At 35.2% G+C, this 25742-nt stretch overlaps 1 protein-coding gene and 1 long non-coding RNA gene across 4 annotated transcripts in view; one reads left to right on the top strand and one right to left on the bottom strand.

The window, feature by feature from the left end:
- Positions 1-25742, bottom strand: part of LOC141379111 (uncharacterized) — a 136009-nt gene that overhangs the window by 98548 nt on the left and 11719 nt on the right. The window lies entirely within an intron of this gene.
- irx1b (iroquois homeobox 1b) lies at positions 22740-25742 on the top strand. The gene is given in 4 exon segments (NM_131823.1): positions 22740-23111; positions 23830-24802; positions 24938-25010; positions 25415-25742. Coding segments are annotated over 4 exon segments (1338 nt in total). The 5' UTR covers positions 22740-22865; the 3' UTR covers positions 25461-25742.

The raw sequence follows: 25742 nt of genomic DNA, 5'->3' as shown, positions 1-25742 counted from the left end.
TATTCTCTTAATGAGTTATGGGTGTGTTTTGAGCATAAATTGCATTAAACCAATTAGAGCCTCATCTCACATTCTCTTTAAATGTCAGTTGTGTCGCACCATGCCGCATTTGCTAATTATATGGCAAACTTTGTAAGTGAAAAAACGGAATACTTTACTAGTGAGAAAACAGCTAAACAGACCATCTGCAGTGTGAGGATAAAGAAAGAGCCTCTTCCACTTGGCCTCTTTACTTTCTATTTACTTTACTTTTACTCTTTACTTTTCTCCTTTACTTTCAAGAAGTAAGGAAACGCTGTACGCACTATACTGAAGACTTTCATTAGCCTAAATATTTAATTTTGTTTGTTAAGCGCAAAGATTTGTTCAAAACTATTTCTAAATGAATTTCTATTTCCCAGCAAACAAATAAATGAACAAAAATAATGAAGTTTCAAAAAACTGAGTTATATCCAAACACACATCCTATTCTTATGCCCCTTATAGGGTGATGCATACGTCTCAAAATCCTGACAGGTGGACACATCTAAATTAGTTTTTATTAAAACAAAGATAAACATGCATTTATTAAATATTAAAAATACTAATAATAATAACATTATACAAATGCAAATTGTCATGAATACACTGAAAAAAGCCCCCCAACATGAAGGCATGGATGCAGTGGTTTTTATATTTATGTAGAAAATAATACATTTTGTAACTTTTTAATCCTTTATTTTTTTTTTTAAATGTAAAGATATTTGTGTATTGCTGTACATCCTGTGTATTAAGTATGTGTACGTGTTTTGGACTGCATAGGCTGGACTTTAGACCAGGTTTTATTTGGTCAATGGTGCGGTGTATTTCAGTTGCTCAAGATAGAAACGCACTAACAATGCGCCTTAACAAACCTCCCTTGTAAACCGGACCTTTTCAGAACAATTGGCCTTGACACACAGCAAAATGCATAAAGAAGCACCTTGAAGCTGAAAACACTGAAATAATGAAAAGACCAGCCCAGTGTCCAAACCTAAACCTCAATAGAAATTCAGGTTTAGTGATGAAATGAATGGAAAAACACCTTGGGGACATGGCTAAGTAATCACTATAGTCAAATGTAGAGAAGACTAAAAAAAGAGCAAATCTAAATTAACAGCAGTTCATATGTGCTAAAGTCATTCAAAGCAAGAGCCTGTACTTCCTACTAATGTCTATAACCTTCATAAATTTTTGTTGTATTTTTTTCTTTGAGCTACAATCATTGCTGTTCTCTAATTTGATCACTGTGGTTTCTAGCACGGTATAGCCACAAATAAATTTAAGTGTTGTCTGTTGTTTGTTCTAAGATACCTTAAAATTAACAGCATATATGTGCTACTTTGAACACACACGTTTAAGTGCTCATATATCTTAAGTTAGAATTAGACAGAGGTCTCCCTCTTTGGCCTTGGTCTACCTGTTTCTTAAATTAGATCGAGTGAGGAAAGAAAAAGATGGAGAAAATGAGTGAGATGAGACTCCCTCCTTCGTTAGCAGCTCCACACCAGCTGGGCACCACACAGTGCACTTTACTGGGACAGATGGCAGCGTCACCCACACTGATGCTTCATTCCAACCTGTGCTGGCAAAGACGCCGCCTGCCAGCCAACCGGGCGGAAATCATTAACACTGGAGGGAGACTGTCCTACAGACACTCGGAGCAGGGCTGGGCAGAGAAAGGAGAGAGCGAGAGCGAGTGCCCTGTAAAGTGACCTACGCTGAGACAATCTGTCATGACTTAAGTAATTATCCAGATTTTTATATATGTGTGCATGGAGAAAGAGAGAGAGAGGGGAATACAAATAGAGTTGTCATTATTCAGGGGAACAGTATAAGTGTGAGCCAAAGATGAAACTTACACACACATCTTTGGTTTTATAGAGTTGTAGAGCAAAAGAGCACATACATTTGCACTCCTGCTCCATTTCTCAGTTGTCAAAATAAGAGTAAATATTTACAATTTACATTTGTTTGGTTAGCGCAAATTGCTGTTTTTTAATTAATCCATGCAATTCTCTGAAATAAAAATGTTTTGCAATCTTCAATCAAAGTCTGACCATTTGCTTTAATGTTTGGAGTGGCAATAATTCTCTGTTGACGTCGGTTTGACAACCTCAGCCACAATACTCTTAACCAAATATGCACTTACACAATCAACAGCATAGTATTGTATTTAGTGCCATCTAAAATGGAACACATGGTTTTTTACTAAGTGGAAATTCAAACCATTTCCCCGATGACGTTTGCCAAATTAGTAAAATAAATGACCAAACTACCAAATAATACCTGCCATGAGTATAACCGGAAAATTTTGCTTTCACCATCCAAAATAAATAATGGAATCTAACATGAGCGTCTGAAAGCTCCACCCCTTCCGCTACAAAAGCGACTGTTGAGTGTGTTAAGTGTCCAACATTCCACACTTAATTTTAACAATTAAATAAGTGCATCATCTAGGTATGTAAAGTGCACTTATTCTTTTTAGAGTTTTCAGTGTGAACACACTACTTACACTATTTATACAGCACAATGGCGTAGAATAGCGCATAATTATGCAATGTGGGATGCACATAAAGCCTTGTCCTCTACTCAGTTTTCCATTTCAGTTAAAAGTGAACATAGTGAAATAAAAGATTTAGAAACATTTTTGTTCACAGTTCAGTAGACAATGAGTAAACCACACTTGTTAAGTTGTGTTCTTTGGAATCCAGGGTCCATGGGTTGATTACAGTTAAGTCATATTAGCAATTTTTAAAACTAATGTTTACTAGAGTTTGGACTTGCTACATCTCGGATACTTCACTTAGTCTCTATCTGCTCGTTAAGTATGACGTCATGGGTAGTGGCTTCTGTGTCCAAGCGCTATATCAAATTGTATGGTGGACTCAACAAAAGGTAATAATAAATGTTAACAAAGTGATGTAATATTTTCGAAAATCATGATCGCAATATATATATGTGTACATATATATATATATATATATATATATATATATATATGTGTGTACATATATATATATATATATATATATATATATATATATATATATATATATATATATATATATATATATATATATGTGTGTGTGTGTGTGTGTGTGTGTGTGTGTGTGTCCATGCCTAATATCCTATGGTCTGAAAGGGATACATTCACAATACACAAATTCGTAACTTTTTGCTTTAGTGGCTAATTCGTATGAATTTGTACAATCTAATTTGTACAATTTAGTACGATTTGCTCATCACCCAATGTCGGTTGGGGTTAGATGTGGGGTTAGGTGCCACGTCTCCTTTTTAAAATCATACATTTTTGTACGACTGAACTCGTACAAATCCGTATGTATTAGCCACTAAACTGAAAAAACGTAAAATACTTACGCTTCTTTGTGAGATCAGACTGCACACACACACTCGCACAACATGGACAATTTAGCTCACCCAATTCACTTATACCACGTCTTTGGACTGTGGGGGAAACCCACAGGAACACAAGAAGAACGTGCAAACTCCATACAGAAATGCCCAGCCGGGATTTAAACTAGCAACCTTCTTGCTATGAGGTGACAGTGCTTAAAACTAAGCCACCATGTTGCCCTCTCAGATACCAGTATATTAACGATTTATAAAAGATAAAAAACTGTATGACCATCTGAGATTAGGAATGGATATAAACATTCTGATCATGATTTCAAATAGTAATACAGCACATTGTGAATGTGTAATAGTAACATTTGTTGTTTGCTTTTAGCATCTGATACGGTGTTTGATGTGTGACATCAGACTTTACAAGCAAACTGCATTATGGTTAAGATTAAGGCTTGTTGCTTGCAAGTTTATTTTTGTAGGTGATCTACGTCGATTGGGTGAGAAAACAAAGTTCTGGCTATCAGTTTGAATCACAGAGATGCTGCCATTGGACAAATATTTGCTAAAACAACAGCTAACACAGGCCTTCTTAATTAAGCTTCATTACACTGGACTCCCAGCAGTTAATCCAAGTTGGAGTGTGTATGTGTGTGTTTACTCAGATATAGTCAGGAACCAGTATATCCTCAAAAGTGTTTTAAATCTGAGAAAGTTTGCTTAGGGGTATATGGAGATAAATGAACTGTTACCAAAAATACCTCATACTAAGTTTCTTTCTTTTTTTTTTTGGTGTATCTGAAGTTTTATTCAAAGTTTCAATAGATTTTTATTTGTTTTATTTTCCATTTTATTTATTAGTATGTGTGGTTTTTAAATAATGTAATAAAAGTAAATAAATAACAAGTAATAAAAGCAATAGCAAAGTAGGTACAGATACTGTGTTACCAGATATAGCTGACTTTTTCCAGCCCAAAAGCTGTCCAAAACCCACCCAAATGTGCAATAAACACACTAAATATTAGCTTAATAATTTATTTAATTTTTATTTATTTAAATCTAAATTAACCTAGTTACTTTAACTGCCACATTTTTAATCAACACCAACAGTCACAGAACCACAACATAACTGGATCACATCGCTGTGTAGATTACACTCCTTATTAGAGTATGTTTTACTTACGAAATGGGGTACGAATTTGTCCCAATTAGCATTTTAAATTCTTTTAAACACAATAAGGTGCTACTTGTCAATCAAACAGCATTTCTATGTTTGTTCTTGCTGTCGATTGCGGGAAAATAGATCGATAAGTGTTATGATAAACCACTGTGAGTTTAACTGCAGGCACTGTGTGATTCACATACATGCGAAGGGGAGTCAGATTTGTGTGGAGAGTCAGCTTTTGATATCTTTCCTTTACCACCTCTTAAGGATGGGCCCAAGTGGTTTGTGCAATGCACTGGTCACTAGTACTAACTGAATGGAGCAGGAGCACACAGTTATGTTTTGTTAAATATGTTGCATTTAAAGTTTACTTTTCAAAACCGACCATATTTTGCAAACACTCTCAAATTCAAAACTACCCAATTGGGCGGAACCATCCAATCTGGCAACACTGAGTAGGTAATATATTTTAAAACATTTTTAAAAATGTGGGAAATACAAATTTTATCTTATCGTGAACACTTTTGTCAAAAATATATTAACTAAACACAGTGAACTGACTAAGTAAAGATAAAGGTTACACATTTTCATGCTAATAAATACATTTTCCATTCAATCAGTAAGTTTGCAGTTTATAAGCTTTGTATAATAAAATAAGATTTGTATAATAAAATGTACACTAACTGCTTTAAATGTCAAATTATAATGTCCTTATATCTCAGTTAAGATTAAAATTGTATACATTACTGATTATTCTAATGTGTTATTAAGTGAAGTATTAAGAGCGAAGGTGTTTAAATATTTTTTTTTTTCTTTTAAACATTTTGAACATGAAGATTTATTCTTGATCTGTACAATCTGTGGTATGTCCTGATTTAGACACTAAAAGCAAGGTAAATGTGTTTAAGGAACAGAAGTCCCTTTCTCAGTCTAGCACCTTTGTGTTGTGTGTTTACTAACACTGTCCTGATTAGTTTAGAGCCACATGGCACAGAAAACAGCCCTGCAAACACCCGGCAACTTGCACAAGCCTGAGAAAAGTGCACTAAAGCAGCAACTGGGACTATTTAGGGCAATAAGTGATAAAGCAAACAACAAGAGGGCTATCAAAAGTTAATAGCATCATTAACTGGGAAAAGAAATCACAGACTTGCTAATTGGTTTCTGTATTTGTTGTTCATGAGAGAGAGTTTCATTCCCTGTTAGAATTTAATGAGGAGAAGGAGGTTTTGGTGGTTCAGATCAGGGACAAAAATAAACTTTTCCATTGAAGAGCAATGTTTGCCCCTGGTATTGATTTCCAGAAGCTTTTTCTTTTTTTTTTTGGTCTTATAAATGAAAGGTTTTTTTTTTCTTTTCTTTTTTTTTTTTGATAGAATTACTTTGTTTATTTTATCTGTGTTATTCTATATCTTATTTACATATGATTTCCAGTTTTATTTTACATCATGTGTGATCTGGTTAAACTTTTTTACATATATAAGCATTAAAAAATGTAATGAAACATGCATATCTAAACGTTTTGTCTTCAATCATTTTATCTATGTTTCAATGCAGACAGCATCAATTCTGCCAAAAAGATTTTGTGCGCATGATTTTTGTGTTTTTATTGTATAGACATCATACATAGACATCACCTATAAGCTATAAAACTGCAGGTTAACTATGTTTATAGATAATAACTTATTATTAATTGTTATATTTGATTGTAGCTTTAACTTAATTTCATTGTAATGCAATAATGTTAATCTCTTTTAAAGCTGCTTTGAAAAAATTATTATTGCAAAAAGCAATATATATATATATATATATATATATATATATATATATATATATATATATATATATATATATATATATATATATATATATATAGCGGCAGTTCTGTGGGTTCAAATGCCTTGTTGATCCCAGAGTTCAGAGGAGAATGGCCAGACTAGTTCAAGCTAATAGAAAGGCAACAGTAACTCAAATAACCACTCGTTACAACCGAAGTGCAAAAGAGCATCTCTGAACGCACAATATGTCCAACCTTGAAGGGGATGGGCTACAGCAGCAGAAGACCAGAAGGCTTCAATTCGCACAGGCTAACCAAAATTTGACAATAGAAGATTGGAAAAATATTGCCTCGTCTGATGAGTCTCGATTTCTGCTGCGACATCTGGATTGTAGGGTCAGAATTTGGTGTCACAACACAAAAGCATGGATCCATCCTGTCTTATATCAATGGTTCAGGCTGATGGTGGTGGTGGTGGTTTAATGGTGTAGAGGATATTTTTTGGCACACTTTTGGCACATTAGTACTAATTAAGCATTGTTTCAACAATACAGCCAACCTGAGTATTGTTACTAACCATGTCCATCGCTTTATGACCACAGTGTACCCATCTTCTGATGGCTACTTCCTGCAAGATAACGCACCATGTCATACAGCATGAATCCTCTCAGACTGGTTTCTTGAACATGACAATGAGTACACTGAGAATTGGTGGCTGTGAAGGCCATTTGAGTACAATCCAATAGAGCACCTTTGGGATGTGGTGGAACCGAAAGCCGCAGCCGACAAATCTGCAGCAACTGCAAGATGCTATTATGCCAATATGGACCAAAATTTCTGAGGAATATTTCCAGTACCTTGTTAAATCTATACCATGAAGAATTAAGGCAGTTTTGACGGCAAAAGGGGGTTTAACTCGGTACCAGTAAGGTGAACCTAATAAAGTGGCCGGTGAGTGTAAATGGGCAGTTTTTGTACACATTAGATTTTTTTTTACACATTAATTTCCAATCCTGATTGAGCTGTTAATACAAATCTCCAAAAATATACACTACTTCCCCTTCATCTAAACTGACCAACTGTCAGTTTTTGATAATTATCTTTCTTTCCAGAAGGATACATCGAACAATATTACATCCTCCGTTGGATTCTGTTAAAACATAAATAATTGACATGGCATGATTAATAAATGCAGCAATAGGACACGAGGTTGTCACTGTCTGAAATTAATCACATATTCTCTTTCAACTTAAGCCACGTTTAAATCTATAATTAGGCCACTGAGTACTTAATGACAGTCTGGCGTCTGTACTGCGATCAGCCTCCCTTCAGAGCAGCCCGAGCCGCCCTCCTCTCGAACCCTTGCGAAATCTCATCACAACATTGTCTCTGTTCTGCTCAAACACACACACACACACACACACACACACACACACACACACACACACACACACACACACACACACACACACACACACACACACACACACACACACACACACACACACACACACACACTGCATATTGTTCTAGTAATTACAACCCCTTCAATATGGGTGGGAGAAGGATTTTGACACCAGAGTTGAAATTTCCTCAGGTTGAGGCTGGAGATCATCTCAGGAAGTTTTGAATATTTTTCGACAGGAAGTAGAAACATATGGGCCACACTCCAGGTAAAGCCAGCATTCTTCAGAATATTATAGAGGCCTCCTTTCGCTCTCTCTCACACACACACACACACACACACATACACACACATACACACAAAAACACGCCACGTTCCCTAAAAGAAAAGTCCAAAGCTCCTCCTAAACTACTCGATCTGCTCCTGCCTGACATATGTTTGTCTTTCTACCAGCGCCTCTAATTTGATACAGTCCTGGACGCCGTGTGTATTTTAGGGAAATCCTGGTATGCGGCGCTGCATTAGGGGGCCGGAGGAGCGCTCAGAAACCTCAAACTTTCAGAGTTCATAAGATGAGATGCCAGATGTAGGATGTCTGATACATCCAATCTGATTAGCTTGACTAAACTGAACAAAAATGAGCTGCTGCCTTAAATGTTAAATTTTGAATAAATGCAACTGTTTAAGTAAATTCAACCCTTATCTTATGTTTTGTCTGAAAAATGGCTGATTCAAACTCATAATTTTATTCGCATCCAAATTTCACTCTTCATCCTACCCCTTATTGGGGATGAACAAGTTGTACCAAAATGTACAAATGAGTCAGCCACTAAAATCAAAAATTTACCAAGGGCCGTGAGATTGTGTAGGAAAATTCCATTTAAATAGCATTAAATTGACATAAATATTAAATTTATTTATTTCCCTTCGGCTTAGTCCCTTCATTTATCAGGAGATGCCACAGCCAACCTATCCAGCACGCACTGTAAAAAATGATATGACAAAAAGTCACACTGTAAAAAATGCTTGATTCCACACAATCAATTTGTGTTGGGAAAACGTGAATACCTTATTATTTTTTTTACAAATTTAAGTGAATTGAACACAAAACTATTACGTTGTCGCGAGAAAACTCTAAAGAATTGTATCATTTCAGCTCAATTTAAATAAGTACAGTAGTTTGAGCAAACAGCAAACATCATTATTTGAAACTTAATTTTTTACCCAGTTTAACTAATGTAGTTGAGATGACTCAAATTTAATCTGATCCAACTAAACAATTTAAGGCACTAAGATTTTTTTTTTTGTTACAGTGTACAGGCTAATTATTTTTAAATTGTACATTTTAGTAAGATTTGCACCCAATGAGGGGTAAAAAGATATTTATTGACTTTGTTGAATTTTTAAAAAATGAGTAAATTTGGCGTTTTATAAAAAAATAAGTTAAATCAACTTGACAGTTCTAAATTACAATGGGTTCAATGACATTGTTTTTAAGTAAAGTCAGCTTGTGAGTACCTTATCACATTTTACAGTGTATGTTTTATGCAGCGGATGCCCTTTTAGCGGCAACCCAACAATGGGAAACACCCATAAACTCTCACATTCACACACATACACTACGACCAATTTAGCTTATTCAGTTCACCCATATCGCATGGGGGAAACCAGAGCACCCCTAGGAATCCTTCACAAACATTGGGAAAACGTGCACACTGCACACAGAAATGCCCACTGGCCCAACAGGGACTCAAACCAGTGGCCTTCTTGCTCTGAGGCGATAACGCTAACCGCCATCGTGGCGCCCTAAAATACCAAGTTGACAATCTTTACATTTTTAATTTATTTATTTAATTGCTGCTTATTAAAAATGCCTTTATAAAATAATAACAATACCAATACTAATAATAAAAAAAATATTATTATTATTATTATTATTATTATTATAACAATAATAATAATAATTCCTTACATTTATATAGCAATTTTCTAGACACTCAAAGTGCTTTACACATTGGGGAGAATCTCCTCATCCACCACCAGTGTGCAGCATCTACCTGGATGACACAACCGCATCCATATTGCACCAGACTGCACACCACACACCAGCTGACTGGTGGAGAGGAAACAGAGTAATGAAGCCAATTATGATATTGGGATGACTATGAGGCCATGATTGAAAGAGGCCAGTGGGCAACTTTGGCCAGGATGCCAGCTAGGGTTAAACCCCTACTCTTTTTCGAAGTACATCTTGAGATTTTTAACGACTACAGAGAGTCAGGACCTCAGTTTAACATCTCATCTGAAAGACGGTGCTCACTGAGCAGTATAAAATCCCCTTCACTATACTGGGACGTTATGACCCACACGAACCACAGGTTGAGCACCCCATGCTAGCCTTACTAACACCATTTCCGGCAGCAACCTACAGTAACTTTCTTATGTGGTCTCCCATCCAGGTACTGACCAGGCACAGCCCTGCTTAGCTTCAGTGGGCGACCATGTGAGAGTTGCAGAGAGCTAGCTGGGGGGAAAAAATTAACTGAAACACAATTCTTGATTTTTTTTTTTTTTTTTTTTTTACTTCTTTATGTTCAACCCACTTAAATTTGTTTTAAAAAATTGTGCATAATCAGATTTTGTTGGAACAACATGAAGGTATTATGTTTTGAGCACTTATTTTAAGTGTTGTATAACTTAAAACATTATAAGTGGGAAAATTGTTAACTGATTTTAATACTTCAAAGTAACATAAAAGTAAGTTTTTATGACTTATTAAATGCATACGTTTTTTTTTTTTTTTTTACAGTGTACCAGCCAAAAGTTTCCCCATGTTTTAATGCTGCAAAGGCTTTTATAGGCTTTTGGTGCTAGTTTGCTGTCTTTAATCTAATAATACTCAAGGCTGTGAGCTGTAAGGTAACTATGGAGATCACTTAAGCTTACCGATTTAAGCTTTCTCTTGCAGTTTAGGTAACTAATACCTGATTAAATCCCGCTGCAGACAATAGGCTTGGTGGTGTCGATTGATGTAGCCTGTGCACCATGGGGGTTGGTGAGTGGATGAAGGGCTGCTCTGTAAAGGATACCCTCTTTATCCCACCCCATGAGGGGCGCTTATAGTCCTGGGGGAGCCGGTTGTGTCCCTGAGGTTCGTCGAACCAAAACACGCTCGCACACAGACCGGATTTTAGCAATGAATGTAACAGACTGTTGCTCTGGGTTGCGGTGTGGTGAGATCATTTGGCAGATGGCAAGAAACATCACAGAATCAATAGAATTAATAGGACGCGTTGAGATAAACAGATGATTTCGGTTAGCACATAGTCACAAGTCTGGGCTGCGATTAATTAAGGGGAAATTAAGGGTTCATCAATGCAAAAAAGAAAGAAAAAAATCAATCAATGCTGTCATCATTTGCTCGTCCCTGTGTTGTTCTAACATTGAACAAGGGATATTTAAAAAAAATGTTGATAAATGATTTGGGGTATATGCAAGTTTGAGTATTTATGTGGTGTAAACATAATTTCACAAAAACAAAAAATGTGCACTTGAATGGACACAGTAGTCAACATTTGAAATGAGTCAATTTTTTCAAAAGATAAGAGTGGGTGTTGTTTAATATTTTTAGGACAAGTTTAAAGAAAGGTTTCTACCACTTTAAAAGTTGACTTGTGGGTAAAAATGTAAAATTATAATCAAATGTTTTCTTCAGTAAAAGCTTTTTAACTGTACTTCTGTTTCTTAGTCATTTATGAAATGCAAGTCAACTTCTACTGTAACTTTACATATCAAAACAAATACAGGAAAAACTAAATTAATACCCATGTTAAACTGAGTGCATTTTTGTCAGTCTGGAGAACAAGTATTTTATTGCATAATGATGAATACTTGGGTGCAAACTTACAAGTGAACTGGTGCTGTTTGTTTACTAATAGGGAGGACGTGTGTTGTATTGTTTATCAAAATAGGCAAAATTGGCATGTAAATGGGTGTCTATCAAAGCATCGATACAATTTCAAATGCAAACTTTCTCTGTGTGTTCACAATTATATTTACATTTATAAGTAAGTACACCCATCACAAATCTATCTTTAAATTCATATTTTAATGGGAAGCTATACAATATTTTATTTGTGCATATACATTAGATTAGTCAATACTGGAGCCAAATCTGGAGCTTATCTAATAAAATAACTTACGATTACGGTCCAAAAACTAGTACATCTAAATTGATATTTTATAGACAAATAATAAATACAATAAAAAAAAAAGAAAATCAAGAAACGCAAAAAAAAAAAAAAAAAAAGGTTTTGGTCTTTTATTTTGTGTTTTCTCCTCTTTTTTTGCAATATTTTGCTTGAATTTAAATGTATTATCTTTTATTTTCTAAATATGTTTGGTGACTAAAATATTATTAAAAAATTTGTTTTGTTTAAATGCACCAAAATGCAGTGCCTATATTCACTGAGAAATAAATAAAATTATTAATTTTCATAATGGGGTGTACTCAATTATGCTGAGCACTGTAGGTTTTAGACAAATAGTGAAAGCTACCATTTAAATGTGTGCCTATGCATTGATACACTTCACCAGCACAATATTTTCATATAGTAAAAATGGAGGACAAACATATATTGTAAAACATCAAAAATAAAACAAACATGATTACATAGTCAGATTTCTATTTCAAAAATGTAAAAGGCACTTGTAGGGCTGCTGTAATAATCAATATATTGACCTATAGAGCAATGCATCAACATGCCCTTAATAATTTTGGTGACAGCATCATACAGTATATATCACCCATCTTGTTTACATCCAAATGCCTCTGTCATCTGATCTGATTTCTTATCACTCCATTAGTAACAATGTTTACTAAAAGCTGATTTTTGTTTTATTTTAGTTATTTAATTTGACGTTTTTCTACTAAAGGTTTGAAGTTGTCCAAATAAGCCTTTCAAAGCTGCGTCTACTTCCAGAAAAGTGACACAAAATTACAAATAACAGTAAAAAACATTTTACAAGTACATTTTCATCCTACATCACCACTGTCAAAGCTTTTATAAGGTCATTAACATAGCACTAACATCAAATTAAATAATCGTAGGTTTGTTACGGTAGGTTTGTCCCTTAAAATTGTTACACCTATTACTGCATGTTGTTTGGTAATCAGTGGCATAAAATAGAATTAAAATTACAATAATATCACAAACTTCATCTAAATTTCATCCAAACATGACTTGTGTAATGTAACTCAAATGACAAATTAGACCACTGTGTTTTATTTCTTCATAAAATAAAAGTAAATGTGTCTCATTTTACACAATTAAAGGCAAAATAAGGGTGACTAAATGATGACGGATTCTTGATTTATTGGTGAATTAACCCTTTAAATATTTATAAATGACCTTTTTTAATGAAACAATGACGATAATTGCTCCAAAACAATGACATCACAGCTATCAGATGCATTTGCATGTAAGGTTATCCCAAGCATGTCGCTGAATGGGCCATATCAACAAGCCTCCACTTCAGGGTACCTTTTCCAACCATCCCACCACCAAGCCAACAAGCTCTCCTGCCCCCTTATCTATTGTGTTGGCCCCCAGGACCCCCTCTGAGCATCAGTGACCACAACAAAGCACCGGGGAGAGTTTTAAGCTTCTAAGATCAGCAACCTAGTGAGCCTGAAAGCAATGCTAATGGCTAATAGTGCATGCTAAGCATTAAACTGACTAGCGCTGAAACAAAGGAATAAATAAACTGTGAAACGGATTCAAATGCAGGCCTTGTGAAACGGGCCTGTTTGAAAGGTTTTTGTTGCCCTGGTGAAAGTGGGTGGAGGGCAACGCTGATGTGGTCAGCAATCGTGTAAAACATCTGTTAAATCCAGAAACTCGGTTGGAAATGATGGAGCTGAGTTTAACAGCAAACAGCGCGGATTAGAAATGGTTAATTGGTGAGCCGGTGAAACTGAACCAGACTCAGGTCTGGACAATGATCTACTGTATCAGGCCACGGGCGGATGACCTTTCTTGGGATGAGTTCACGTTATCAGAGGATCTCGGACGTTTAATGACACCTATTGAGTCTCTTAAGAGCCGATTACATACAAACTTTAACCCACCCGCTAATTGATAATGAGGAGGTATTAGCTGAAGCATTTACCCTCAGGTTGTGGAGCATGGCTTGGAAAGATTTTAATCAAGCATATGTTCATTCTTAAACGTGAATGAAGACTGCGTTTTTTTTTTTTTTAAAGCAGGAAAATTAACTGTGAAATGTTTTAGTTGGGGGAATCTTGTACAGTATAAAGAAAAGAGGGAAGAAAAAAATTCATTTCCATTTTGTGTTTTATTTCTTTTATTTTCTCCTGTTTAACAAATTTTATTAATATAGTGTTCACCAAAAGGAAAATTCCAATAATAGTTGTAGAAAACTTTTTCAAGCCTAATATCATTCATATGTCTGCACTATAAAACATTATGATTAATTAGTCATGATAACATATGTTTTTAGTTCTTTGTAACTTATTAAACTAAGTTAATCCTGACTCATACGGTTAATTTGATTCAGCTTAAAAATTTAAGGCAACCAGGTTTTTATTTACAGTGGCAAATTCTGACTGAAGATTTTGATCAAATGTTAATAAAATCTGAGAAATATTATTCTTTTTTCCACAATGATTCCTCTTGTACATTGTCTTATTATCTTTTCAGAGAAGCCTGTCTCATTTCCAGTAAAAGATAAAACTTGCTGGTTGAATAAAAGTAACTTTAATTAAGAATTTTCCAGGGGGTGTGAAATAATTTAGGCTTGAGTATATGAAGAGTTGCAAAAACTTCTAAATGCCATCTGAAATGATCCTCTAAAATGAGCATTTTTAACAGGCTCCTGTGTGTATGTTCAGTAATATCACTTTTATGGCAAAGAATAAGTCCTTTTCCTTGTCTTTAAAGTGAAATAACTCAACATAAACATAAGAGGCTGATTTTTCATTTTCTATTGAAATTTTCAGACGTTTTTTGCATCTGAACTCTTTATATGTTTATGTTAATATATGAATTAGAGTTTCAACAAACATGAAGGAAAAACCCAATGATGGTTAAAGATAAATAAATAAATAATTTTAAAACACCTGCTCAAATAAATGGTGTCACAGTTGTGCAGTGGGTAGCACGATTGCTTCAGAGCAAGAAGGTTGCTGATTCGAGCCTTGGCTGGGTCAGTTTGCATTTTAGTGTGGAGTTTGCATGTATTTCCTCCGGGTTCTCCGGTTTCCCCCACAGTACAAAGACATGCGCTATAGGTGAATTGGGTAAAATAAATTGTCCATTGTCCAGTGTATGTGTGTGAATGCCAGTGTATGGGTGTTTCCCAAGGATGGGTTTCAGCTGTAAACGCATCCACTGTGTAAAACATATGCTGGATAAGTTTACGGTTCATTCCACTGTGGCAACCCCGGATTAATAAAGGAACTAAGCCAAAAAGAAAATGATTAAATGAATGATCAAATAAATTTTATTATAGTAGTTCTGTTGATTAATTTTAGGGCAGCACTGTCTACTGACAGTTAATTATTCATAATTACATGCAATTAAACCAAACCTATAATTAGCATGTTGCTATTATTACGCACTTAAAACTTATAATTACACAGTAACGGAAAACTACTACAGTATGTTCATTAATCAAAGTTTAAAAGAAAAATAAATATTGTAACTTTACTGTTTTCCATATAGCTAGTTAATGACAGTAACTACTATCGTATTGTAGTTTGGACCTTATTGTGAACAGCTGCCCTTTTATTTTTATTTTTTTCTAACCAACTACTTCATGAAACAAAGTATTTCAGTTGCATGGTTTAGTTATCAACAATAACCCTGGAATTAACACAACTAATCAACGAGTTTCATTTAAATGTACATTTATTTGCAATTTGCAAATAGATTTGAATAATAGAATGTAACCAAATGCAGAAATCACAATTAATTAGTCTCGTCCAACAGTAAGATAAACCCCCCTGGAAATCAGTACGATATCAACCTGTCTTAACCTTTGAGGATTTCCTGATAGCTCCGCACACATTGTCCTGCACCAATGAGCCAATTACCCCTGGAGTGTGTATTAAGATGACCAGATGACTGCGCGCTGGAGCTTTTGTAAATGACAAAGACTCAGTGATAATGAGAGTAGGATCCATTGATGAACAGCAGTGTGATGCCATCACAGCTTCATTTCCCTACTTAAGGAAGGAGGAGAGAATCAGGTGGAGAAAGGGAAGAGTGGAGTAAAGGGCAGAGATTGAGAGATCTAAACACTGATGACCTTTTAGGCTGATGCTGTGATTGCGGGTTTGAAGGCTTCCATTGACATAACATTTAAGGTAAATGAGCTGTTGGTTTAAACAAGTGCTTCTCAGTTGTCTTCGCTTCCAAATAGCACATGATTGTGGTTAGTTTACTTACTTTGCATGACTGTATTTAGTTATGTTTATTTGTTTTTTGCAATCTGCAGCCCTTTCAGTTACCACCAGAGGAAAAAAACACATCTATCTTTTACACGTATGTAGGTTAGGGCTGGGCGATCTGGCCTTAAATCAAAATCTCGATTTATTGAATATTTTAACTTGATTACGATTAATGAACGATTATTTTATTTATTTAATTTTTGCCTCATAGTTCACTGACAGGTTTTGTGCAGTAAATATGTTCACATACAGAAGGGTGGATTACTTGATTTTAAAATAATTGAGGGAAATACACATCTACTATCTATGATTATTTATTGAACATCAATGCTGAACAACTGAAATTAAAGCACACCTTGTCTGTATAAGAAAAAAGAAATAATTTTCAGTGTTTTTCATATTAAAGTAGGAATTAAGCAGTGTCGTTCTAAATAAAAAAAAACTCTTACATATCCAATATTTTAAACAGTGCATTTCTTGCATCTTTTGTAAACAAATATTTTGATATAAGTATCACTATTATTGTAATGGAAAATATGCTGTATCAAGGCATCTCTTGCGCAGCTTCCCATCATCGTCAGTGTAGTGCGAAGTAAAGCTCAAGAATACTACTTGACCTGAGATCAGATGTGGCTGCAAAGTGGCCATAGAAGAATAAATCAGCCTCAATCTTTAACAGAGCGGGGTCACGTGACTCCACATGTGGTAGGGAGAGCAATTTTAAAAATCGTCCTGGAAAAATGTTAGTTCTGAATGTTGATTACTTTTCGATTAATCGACCATCCCTAATTAAGGTTGCATCAGTTTAACCACATTAGTTAACTATAAAAAAAATCAATACTTAAATTAATTACGAATTTTATTTTATTTTGGATTTTAAGTAAATAATTTAAAAAACAAGCTTTGAACTAACAATAAACCCCTGTATACATTTAATAACTAAAAATAATAAGAAAACTAAATACTTTAACAAATGTATAGCTTGTTATTTTATGACATTTTGTTGTTTTTACTAATGTAGAGTGACGGATATTATAAAGTGTTTCATTTTTAGTTCATCCCAATGAAAATGAAAAAATATATTTTCTTAATGTTTTCTATTATGTTAAGTGACAATAAATAGATTTAGTTAGCAACAACATCTTAGATTGTAACATAATGAATCGATGAGTTACTTTAAAATCAACTAACATGAACATTTAATAATTTTTCACACACTTTTATCTTAAGTGATTAGCAAAGGAGAAACGCAACACATGATTCATCCTATTTTTATTCTATTGTAATTTTAAAACTGCAACTGCTCTATTTTGCAAATAAAATTATTTAAAAAATTGATTTTCCATAAAAAAAAAACTGTAAGTTCAAATACCCTGGTTTGGTTAAAGTCAACATCCTCCATCAAAACGTTTTAGCGGATTTCTATTGTTCACTAGATTTTACTTTATTTGTTTATCTTTCTTTTTTTTTATTCATGTTTTTCTGAATTTATTTTTTACAGTTAGTTTTATGCAGCAACAATGCTAAAACATTTTTAAAATTATTCTACATTTGTTTTTTAAACTTTTCCAAAACGCAATGTTGCACCAATCCCGCTTACATGGATCTTCAAAAATTGATCGATAACACTGTATTAATGCTGCAGGACAATAGGTGGCGATATAATTTGTAAAGAAATACTACACATCTCTGCGCATATAGTCCTGCTATCCACTATTGTTGCTTTTGTTGTCAAATGATCACGGATATGCACATAATGTCACCATTTTCCAAGTCTGCATTGTTAATACAAAAAATAATTGATACACTGTAAAAAAAAAAAAAAAGTCTGTTATTTTACATTTACAAAACACGTTAAATTACCGAAATTTGCTGTAAAATAACAGACGTAAAATTACAGAAATTTATCGGAAATTAAATTTAGGAAATTTCCGTCCTTTAACGGCTGTTACTTTACAGTAAATTTCTGTAATTTAACGGCTGTTATTTTACGGTAAATTTCTGTAATTTAACGGCTGTTATTTCTGTAATTTAAGGGCCGTTATTTTACCGCAGCTGCCATAAAAAAACATAATTTTTTTATAGTGTATCCATATCATTTTCAAAATCTTCCATTCTGAAACCCGTTTCCAAAAATTTGCCCCCAAAACACTAAAATGCATTTACAGTTTTTATTTGAAAACTCTGTCATGTGAATGCCACATTGTTATCTTTAGTCAATTCCTAAATCAGCGCAAGATTAATGTAAATAAATAGCACTAAAACCACTAATTCCTGAGCTCTGCAACAAATATTTGCCATTCCTCCATTTTCACAAAGAGCAAATCAACACCTGGTCTGTGAGAGCAGTTCTGTTAGAGGACATCCGGGAGGAAAGGAAATATTGGCACACACTTCCTCCACTGCTGTCAACTAAAAGGCCGACACACATACACACACACACACACACACACACACCTTCTTCATGTTCGCCTGACACACACGATCACACAAATGCGGGTAATTAATCTCCTCTTCATTAGGATTACCTTTGTTTCTTTCTTGTGGGATTTAAAAAATGTCTGGATATTATGAACACAATAAAGCACTTCAACAATCCAAGGACAACAGATATGACGGTATTCAGAATATATGCAATAAAAACAAAACCCTACTGCAATGACACACACACACACACACACACACAACCTAAATGGTCATTAATGCATTCAGTTTAATGGCTCATTACAGAGGGAGGCAATGTTTAGCCAACAGTGTTAGAAAGGTCAGCAACTGAGGGGGGAGGTTAGAGAGGTGAGGACAGTCAGGAGGGGGGATTCACCAGGACCCATGGGATCTGGAGTCCTGCCCTCTGTTAATGGACTGCAAAATGAGCCCCGGTCCCCCGTGTCATCAAATCAGATACAGAGGCAGATGGAGATGGAGTGAAAGATGACAATCAGGGTCAGAGCCTTCATATTAAAACCGTGCTGTTTCAACACTCACAGTTGGAGGTGGAGGTTTAGGAAGCGCTCGTTTCGCTCTCACATGTATGCAGTAAGATGAAAAAAAAAAGCTCACAGGGGAAAAAAAATTAAAAACACCGGCATTTCAAAGACGCTTTGATTCTGTGTCAGCAGAAAACTGATCAAGCCATTTCCCTTTTAAAGTAGTAGCGGCTTTTGGTTTTGGTTTCTCTTTCTTGGGCGTTTTAGGAAATTCACACTTTATGTACACGAGGAAACGAGGCATTTTGATCTTCTTCATGGCCTGTAAACTGAGACCAACCTTCAATTATAGCTCCAGCGCCAGTGAAGGCAGGAGATGCAAATGGAGAAAAAGACCATTATGGTGTAGTAAATATTTGGTGGGCTTTTCACTCAAGAGTCAAAACAGGCATGGAAGTTGAGACTGGCTTTATACATTTATATTGTGAATTATTTTATGAATCAGTCTTTGATTATTTGATGTAATGTGCTTGTCTAAGACAATAAAAGTGTTAATTGTATACATACTTTAAATGATATTTTATCCATTAGAATATAAACAATATAGTTTATATAAAACCAAATCTAACGTCAGCAGTGTACAGTTGTAATTTCAACGTAAATGCATCCATGGCACCTCTGAAGATCAATAACCAGGCTGTGTACAGATATCTAAATGCTGCTTCAGAAGCACATCTATGCTGCCTTTGCAGTGTAAATTCGGCGTTATTATACAAACTCAACACAGCATGTTTAGATACAACGAACAAATAAAAGAGAAATCAATAAACCAAACAATTACCAGACTCAGGGAAAGTGATTAAAGCATTGAAAGTAGTCTAACTGATAGGCTGGAATGGATTTTCATTTAGCATATTTTTTAACAAACTGGCACAGACATAGTCTACAAAACAGAAGTTGGGGATAGAATATCCTGCTTTAAATAAAGATGTCAATTAGCTGTTGAATATTAGGGTAAACAAGAAAGTCTACCCTTGCACAGCCATAATGTAAAAACTCCAGAAAACACTGGTTCTCTCATGGTTTCCTTACACTGTAGGTTATTATAATAGTTTTTATCTAAACTATACAATCTACAATCACACAAATGAGAGTAAAAGGTTTGTTGTCAAAGTACCTGATTATGTTTTATTATGTAAATTAGTAATTTTGGTGAAAACTCAAAATTGGGAACTGTTATCTTCATTTGTATGTTTTTAAAATTTACTTGGGATATTATTTATTTTTTTATTTATTTTTACTAAGGATGGTTTACCCAAAAATGAAAATTCTGCCATGATTTATTCATCCTTCACCTGTTTCAAACCTGTTTGAGTTTCTTTCAAACAGTGTTTGTGTCATTACTATGATTTTTTTTCTCCCCAACATTCTTTTACAACGTCTTGTTTTGTGTTCAACAGAAGAAAGAAATTCATAAACATTTACAACCACTTGTGTGTGTGAGTAAATGGTAAAAAATTCAATTTTAAGAGAACTATCTCTTTAAGATGGTGTAAGTTTAAACTACTAAACAAAATGTACAGTTGCCAATAAGTTATTTAAACCTTAATTTCTGAATGTAAAACTTATTTATAAACCCTTGAGGGCAAAATACAACCGGAATTACAATATAAAAGAATTCAACAATTCCATGAAGAACCCTTAACATCCATGCAAACTTTTTATCCAACAATTGCAAAAAATAGACTTATAAAGTGCTTTTCACACTAATATAAAAAAAATAGTTCTTAGAACTCTTTCCCCATTTAAGTTTTAAGAACTTTATTACATTTTTAATGAAACCCAAAATGATCCTTCTATTGCAAAAGTGTCGTCTTCTTGGTTTTGTATCATGCAGCTCACTTTTGATGAAGAGATTGCTGTCAGGATGGATTTTTAATATTAATATTAATGGAAACGTGGATTATAACATCCGAAATCGTCAACGGCAGGTGACTCCATAGCCATTTTAAAACGTGAAACTCCTTAGCGCCAAATGGAGGACTAACTGCTGTAATTAAATCATTAAATCCCGCTCTCCGCTTCGCAGGACACGAAGAGAATTGCCTAACCAGCTCGCCAAACTCATTTGCTACTCAAGCATGAAATTATGACTTTTTGGATAAATAATTACAAAGCTAACATCTGATAGCAAGGTGCACCCAGGGGGAGGATTAGCGCAGACAGGGGTGTTAGCCCTCATTACCAGCCGTGGATGAGAGGAGGAGAGAGAAAATATACTGGGATGGAGAGATAGGCTGTGGTTTTAATTGCAGGCTTCTCTGGTTGGCTCCTTATCACAACCTCTCAGAGGGATCAAATGGCTCCTCTGAATGGAGCATTTCATTAACCTGTCACCTTATCACGGGACAACCTGTGTGATGCTAATGTGCAAATTACCATAAACGGGATCGTTTGTTTCCCTGTTGGACATTACTGAGACCCTCTCTGGCACGCCGTGTGAACGCTTGTGTGTGTGCGCGCGCGCTGTGAGAGGGAGGGGAGCGATGATGATGATTCTCTCCGCTCCATCAAATCACTATTACACTCCATTATTGCCTTCTTCACGACTCCACACTACCAGACGTTGAAGCCGCTTATACATACAAACTCCTGAGCCGCATGCGCGTTAAATAAAACATGAAATATTGACTGGAGATAGATAGGTTATGGCATTGCGCAATCAATAAATGTCAGTGCATTTAATCGTAGATGGAGTTAATAAACACTGTACAAAAATGCCGTTTTCTATCCTATTTACATAACACTTTATTTAAAATGTTCATAGATAATAATTATATCAAGATAAGGAAAACTTGAAGCATTTATTATATATCAGTTAAATGCACAGACCGCTTAGATGATGCAAACATTTCATATTGATATGTGTAACTAAATTACATAATTGCACTATAGTAACAAGTTTATCAGTCTGTTTGTTAGCGTCAAATGTCACTTAATTCATAAAATCATGAAATTTAAAATACTTTAAATATTTTGTAACAGAACAAACTTGTCTTAAAAACACTGCTAAGAAGTTTTTAACTGTATTTTATCGTTTTATTTTTGTAAAATTAAGATTTTTTTCTTTTAATTCTTTAATTTTTTTTAAATATAGTACACTGTATTTTATTCATTTAGCCTATTAATTCGTGTGTTTACAAAAGTAAGAATAGTTAACCAGACAACTCCACTAGCATTTTTGCATTAATTGTGTCTCGTTAATATTAGCTATAAGCTTTATTAATTAAATTATTTACCTTAAATTAATATGAAGAAAGTTCAGAAATGCATAAATGCAGTCATGCCCAGCAACACTGCTCTTAACATTTTATAATGCAAAACTATTTATTTTATGTTAAATATTTATATATTTGTTGTCACATTCCACATTTTTACGCGAACAAGGCGTATATGTAACTAAGCACTTCGTTTACACTGCCACAAAAACACACAATAACACACACTGCAGCCTACTTATCGCGTGGCCCCGGATAGGAGGGGCCTCGCGCTTAAGTATCATGCCAATCAAGCCGTCAACTTCAAATTGTGAGAGGTCCAGAGGGTAGACGCATCACTAGACGTTCCTCCTGAAGAGACCGCGCTTCTGCACCAAGCGAGAGTTATTGCTGTGATTGAAAGTGGATTGCCCTTCTCTCTTGTAAATCTCCGACAGAGTTCCTCGGGAGTTGGACATGTCGTTCCCCCAACTGGGTTACCCACAGTTCCTAAACGCCTCCCAAGAGGTGTACGGAGCGGAGCGCACGGGTGTAATGCCGTCCTCTCCACGCGAGGGAAGCTCGGACAACAGCGCAAATCCCGCGACTGCAGCGGCTGCTATCACGCCGATGCTCGGCATGTATGCGAATCCGTGGACCGTGCAAAATTATAGCGCCTTCTTACCTTACAACAGTGCCGAGCTGGCCCTGCTCTCTCAGATGGTAAGACAGTTTATATATACATGTTATAAAGTATTTTACAGTGGTAAATATCTGTCTAATATATATATATATATATATATATATATATATATATATATATATATATATATATATATATATATATATATATATAAGATGAATTAAACTTTAAACATTACATTTTGCATTAAACTATTAGTTTTAAATGTTTATCAGATGTATATTAAATGTTTTATATGGCAGTGTTTCGAGAGGTTAAAAATATAAACGCAATCTTTAAAATAATCGGAATTGAACGGATTTAAAAACTAATGTTTTTAATTAAAAACAACAAATTGTAATTTGTAGTTGTTCTACTTTCACAGACTAAAACAGTTCTGCATACATAAAAGAAGAACAAGAGACAATGACTGCATTTATTTTTAAGATTAATTAGCGATTTTTTTAATTCTCTAACATTTGAAATAATCTCTATTTTGGCACTGTAATTATCGAATAATAATTATTAAACTTTATATTTCCAAATTATAGTTCTGCATAAGTAATTTTATTTAGGTTTCCAGTGTTTGTTTTAAAAGTAAATCACTGCTAGAAGTTTGCAGCAACAGTTCATTTCTCGTGTTGAAATACTACTTTAACACTTTTCAAAATAATACCAAAATAGAAGGAACGACATTCGTATTACTCTTTCCTGTGCATGTCTACAAACCTACTGATAATTAATTTTTCTAATCCCCAGGGGTCGCAGTATGAGCTGAAGGATAACCCCGGGGCTCATCCTCCAGGATTTGCAGTGCACGCTGCGCCCGGTTTTTATCCATACGGCCAGTATCAGTACGGTGATCCGGCCCGGGCCAAGAGCGCTACCAGAGAAACCACCAGCACACTGAAAGCATGGTTGCAGGAACACAAAAAGAACCCGTATCCCACCAAAGGTGAGAAGATCATGCTGGCCATCATCACGAAGATGACCCTTACGCAGGTGTCCACCTGGTTCGCCAACGCGCGCCGGAGACTCAAAAAGGAGAATAAAGTGACCTGGGGTCGCAGTGCCGAGGACAGAGACGGGCGAATTTTCGACAGCGACAACGAGGATGATGCGGACAAAAATGACGACGAGGAAGAAATCGATCTGGAGACCATCGATATGGACAAGGCGGAGGAGCCCAGAGTGGACCAGAACAAGGAAGCAGCGAATAACCCGCACGCGATTGAAAACATTGAAACACCGCGGATATTATCTTCCCCAGCACTTAAAAACACGGACAGTCCTATGTCGAGTGGTAATAGAGAACAGAATGTGGTCAAAAGCGTTGGTGAGGTGTCTCCTGGTGGAGCAGTGTGTCAAAGGCCTGGAAACAGCAAACCCAAAATCTGGTCTTTGGCGGAGACGGCAACAAGTCCTGATAATACGCAAAAACTCAGTATCCCGTCGACGCCTGCAGGCCTCAGGGCCTCACCTTCAACCCATCCTGCTTTTCTCTCCACAAACGGAATTTATACTTGCCAGATTGGGAAACTACACAATTGGGCGAGCGCCGCTTTCCTCAGTGCTAATTCTCTGATGGGTGTGCGCTCACTTTTGAGTCAAAACAGTAACTTTCCAAACCACAGTCCCGTTACAAACCCCGAAAAGAAACCTTCGTCTGCCTCTGGATCTCCATGTCTTGACAGCGACAACTCATCCGACAGTTTCAGTCCCAAACATAATGGTTGGTATTCAATATTGAACAATAATTAGAATAGTGATTTTTAACACAGCCTATTAACTTTCCACATTGTTTTCAAACCACATTAACGTTTGTTTTGAAGTGCAAGCTGTTCATTCTTTATCTTTTGAAATTTAGATCAAGAGAACGTTCAGAGAATTGAATCTCCAACACTTGCATCAAGATCACCGTTTCCAGTCATCCATGACAGGTAAATGATGAACAAGTCATTTTAATTTCCGTGCACTGATTTTGATTAAATCAAACTCACATAATTGCAAAAGAACACAGTTTCAAATGCAAGAGTCGCAGTTACAACTTGCTTTCCCTAACATTTCTCCATTAGATATAATAAGTTTTGGATTATTTATAACGTTTAAATAGTTAGAAATCCTTTCACTAACATTTAAATAGTAATGGTACATTGAAACACATTTTCGTAAGCCATAATAAATACATTTAAAAGGCTTGTTAATTGCTTGAAGTTACTTATTTAACGTCTCATCAGGAGAAAATCAATAATTTGCATTTAGGCAGAGATATCAATTGTGTCATTTGTTTAAAAACATTTTGACTCATTTTCCCCCCATTTCTGTCTTTTCTCTACTCACACAGGTCTCATCATGAAACATCACAACGCGCTTTGAAGACAATTTCTTGAACACAGAACTTATCAGAAACCTCTAAATTATTTAAAGAAAGTGAAATGTGACAATACAGCAACAGCATATACGTCATCGGATAGACCAAAATATTTTTTGTATTTCTTATTACGCTCCCATCCAGCAATATAATTTTTTTTTGTATTTTCTTTTCTATTCATTTCAGCATGTTTGAGTTTACCGTGTAGGTCGCCTGCATTTCTTTTAAAGAGTTAATAAGAGTTATTTGTCAGAAATTGTGAAAATGATATATTTTTGTGTAATAAAGAAAATGAGATAAA

This window comes from Danio rerio, chromosome 19 (genome assembly GCF_052040795.2).
Source record: "Danio rerio strain M-AB ecotype USA chromosome 19, GRCz13ab, whole genome shotgun sequence".
Lineage (NCBI taxonomy): Eukaryota > Metazoa > Chordata > Actinopteri > Cypriniformes > Danionidae > Danio > Danio rerio.
The sequence above is the reverse complement of the archived record's forward strand: the minus strand, read 5'-3'. Positions and strand labels throughout refer to the sequence as shown.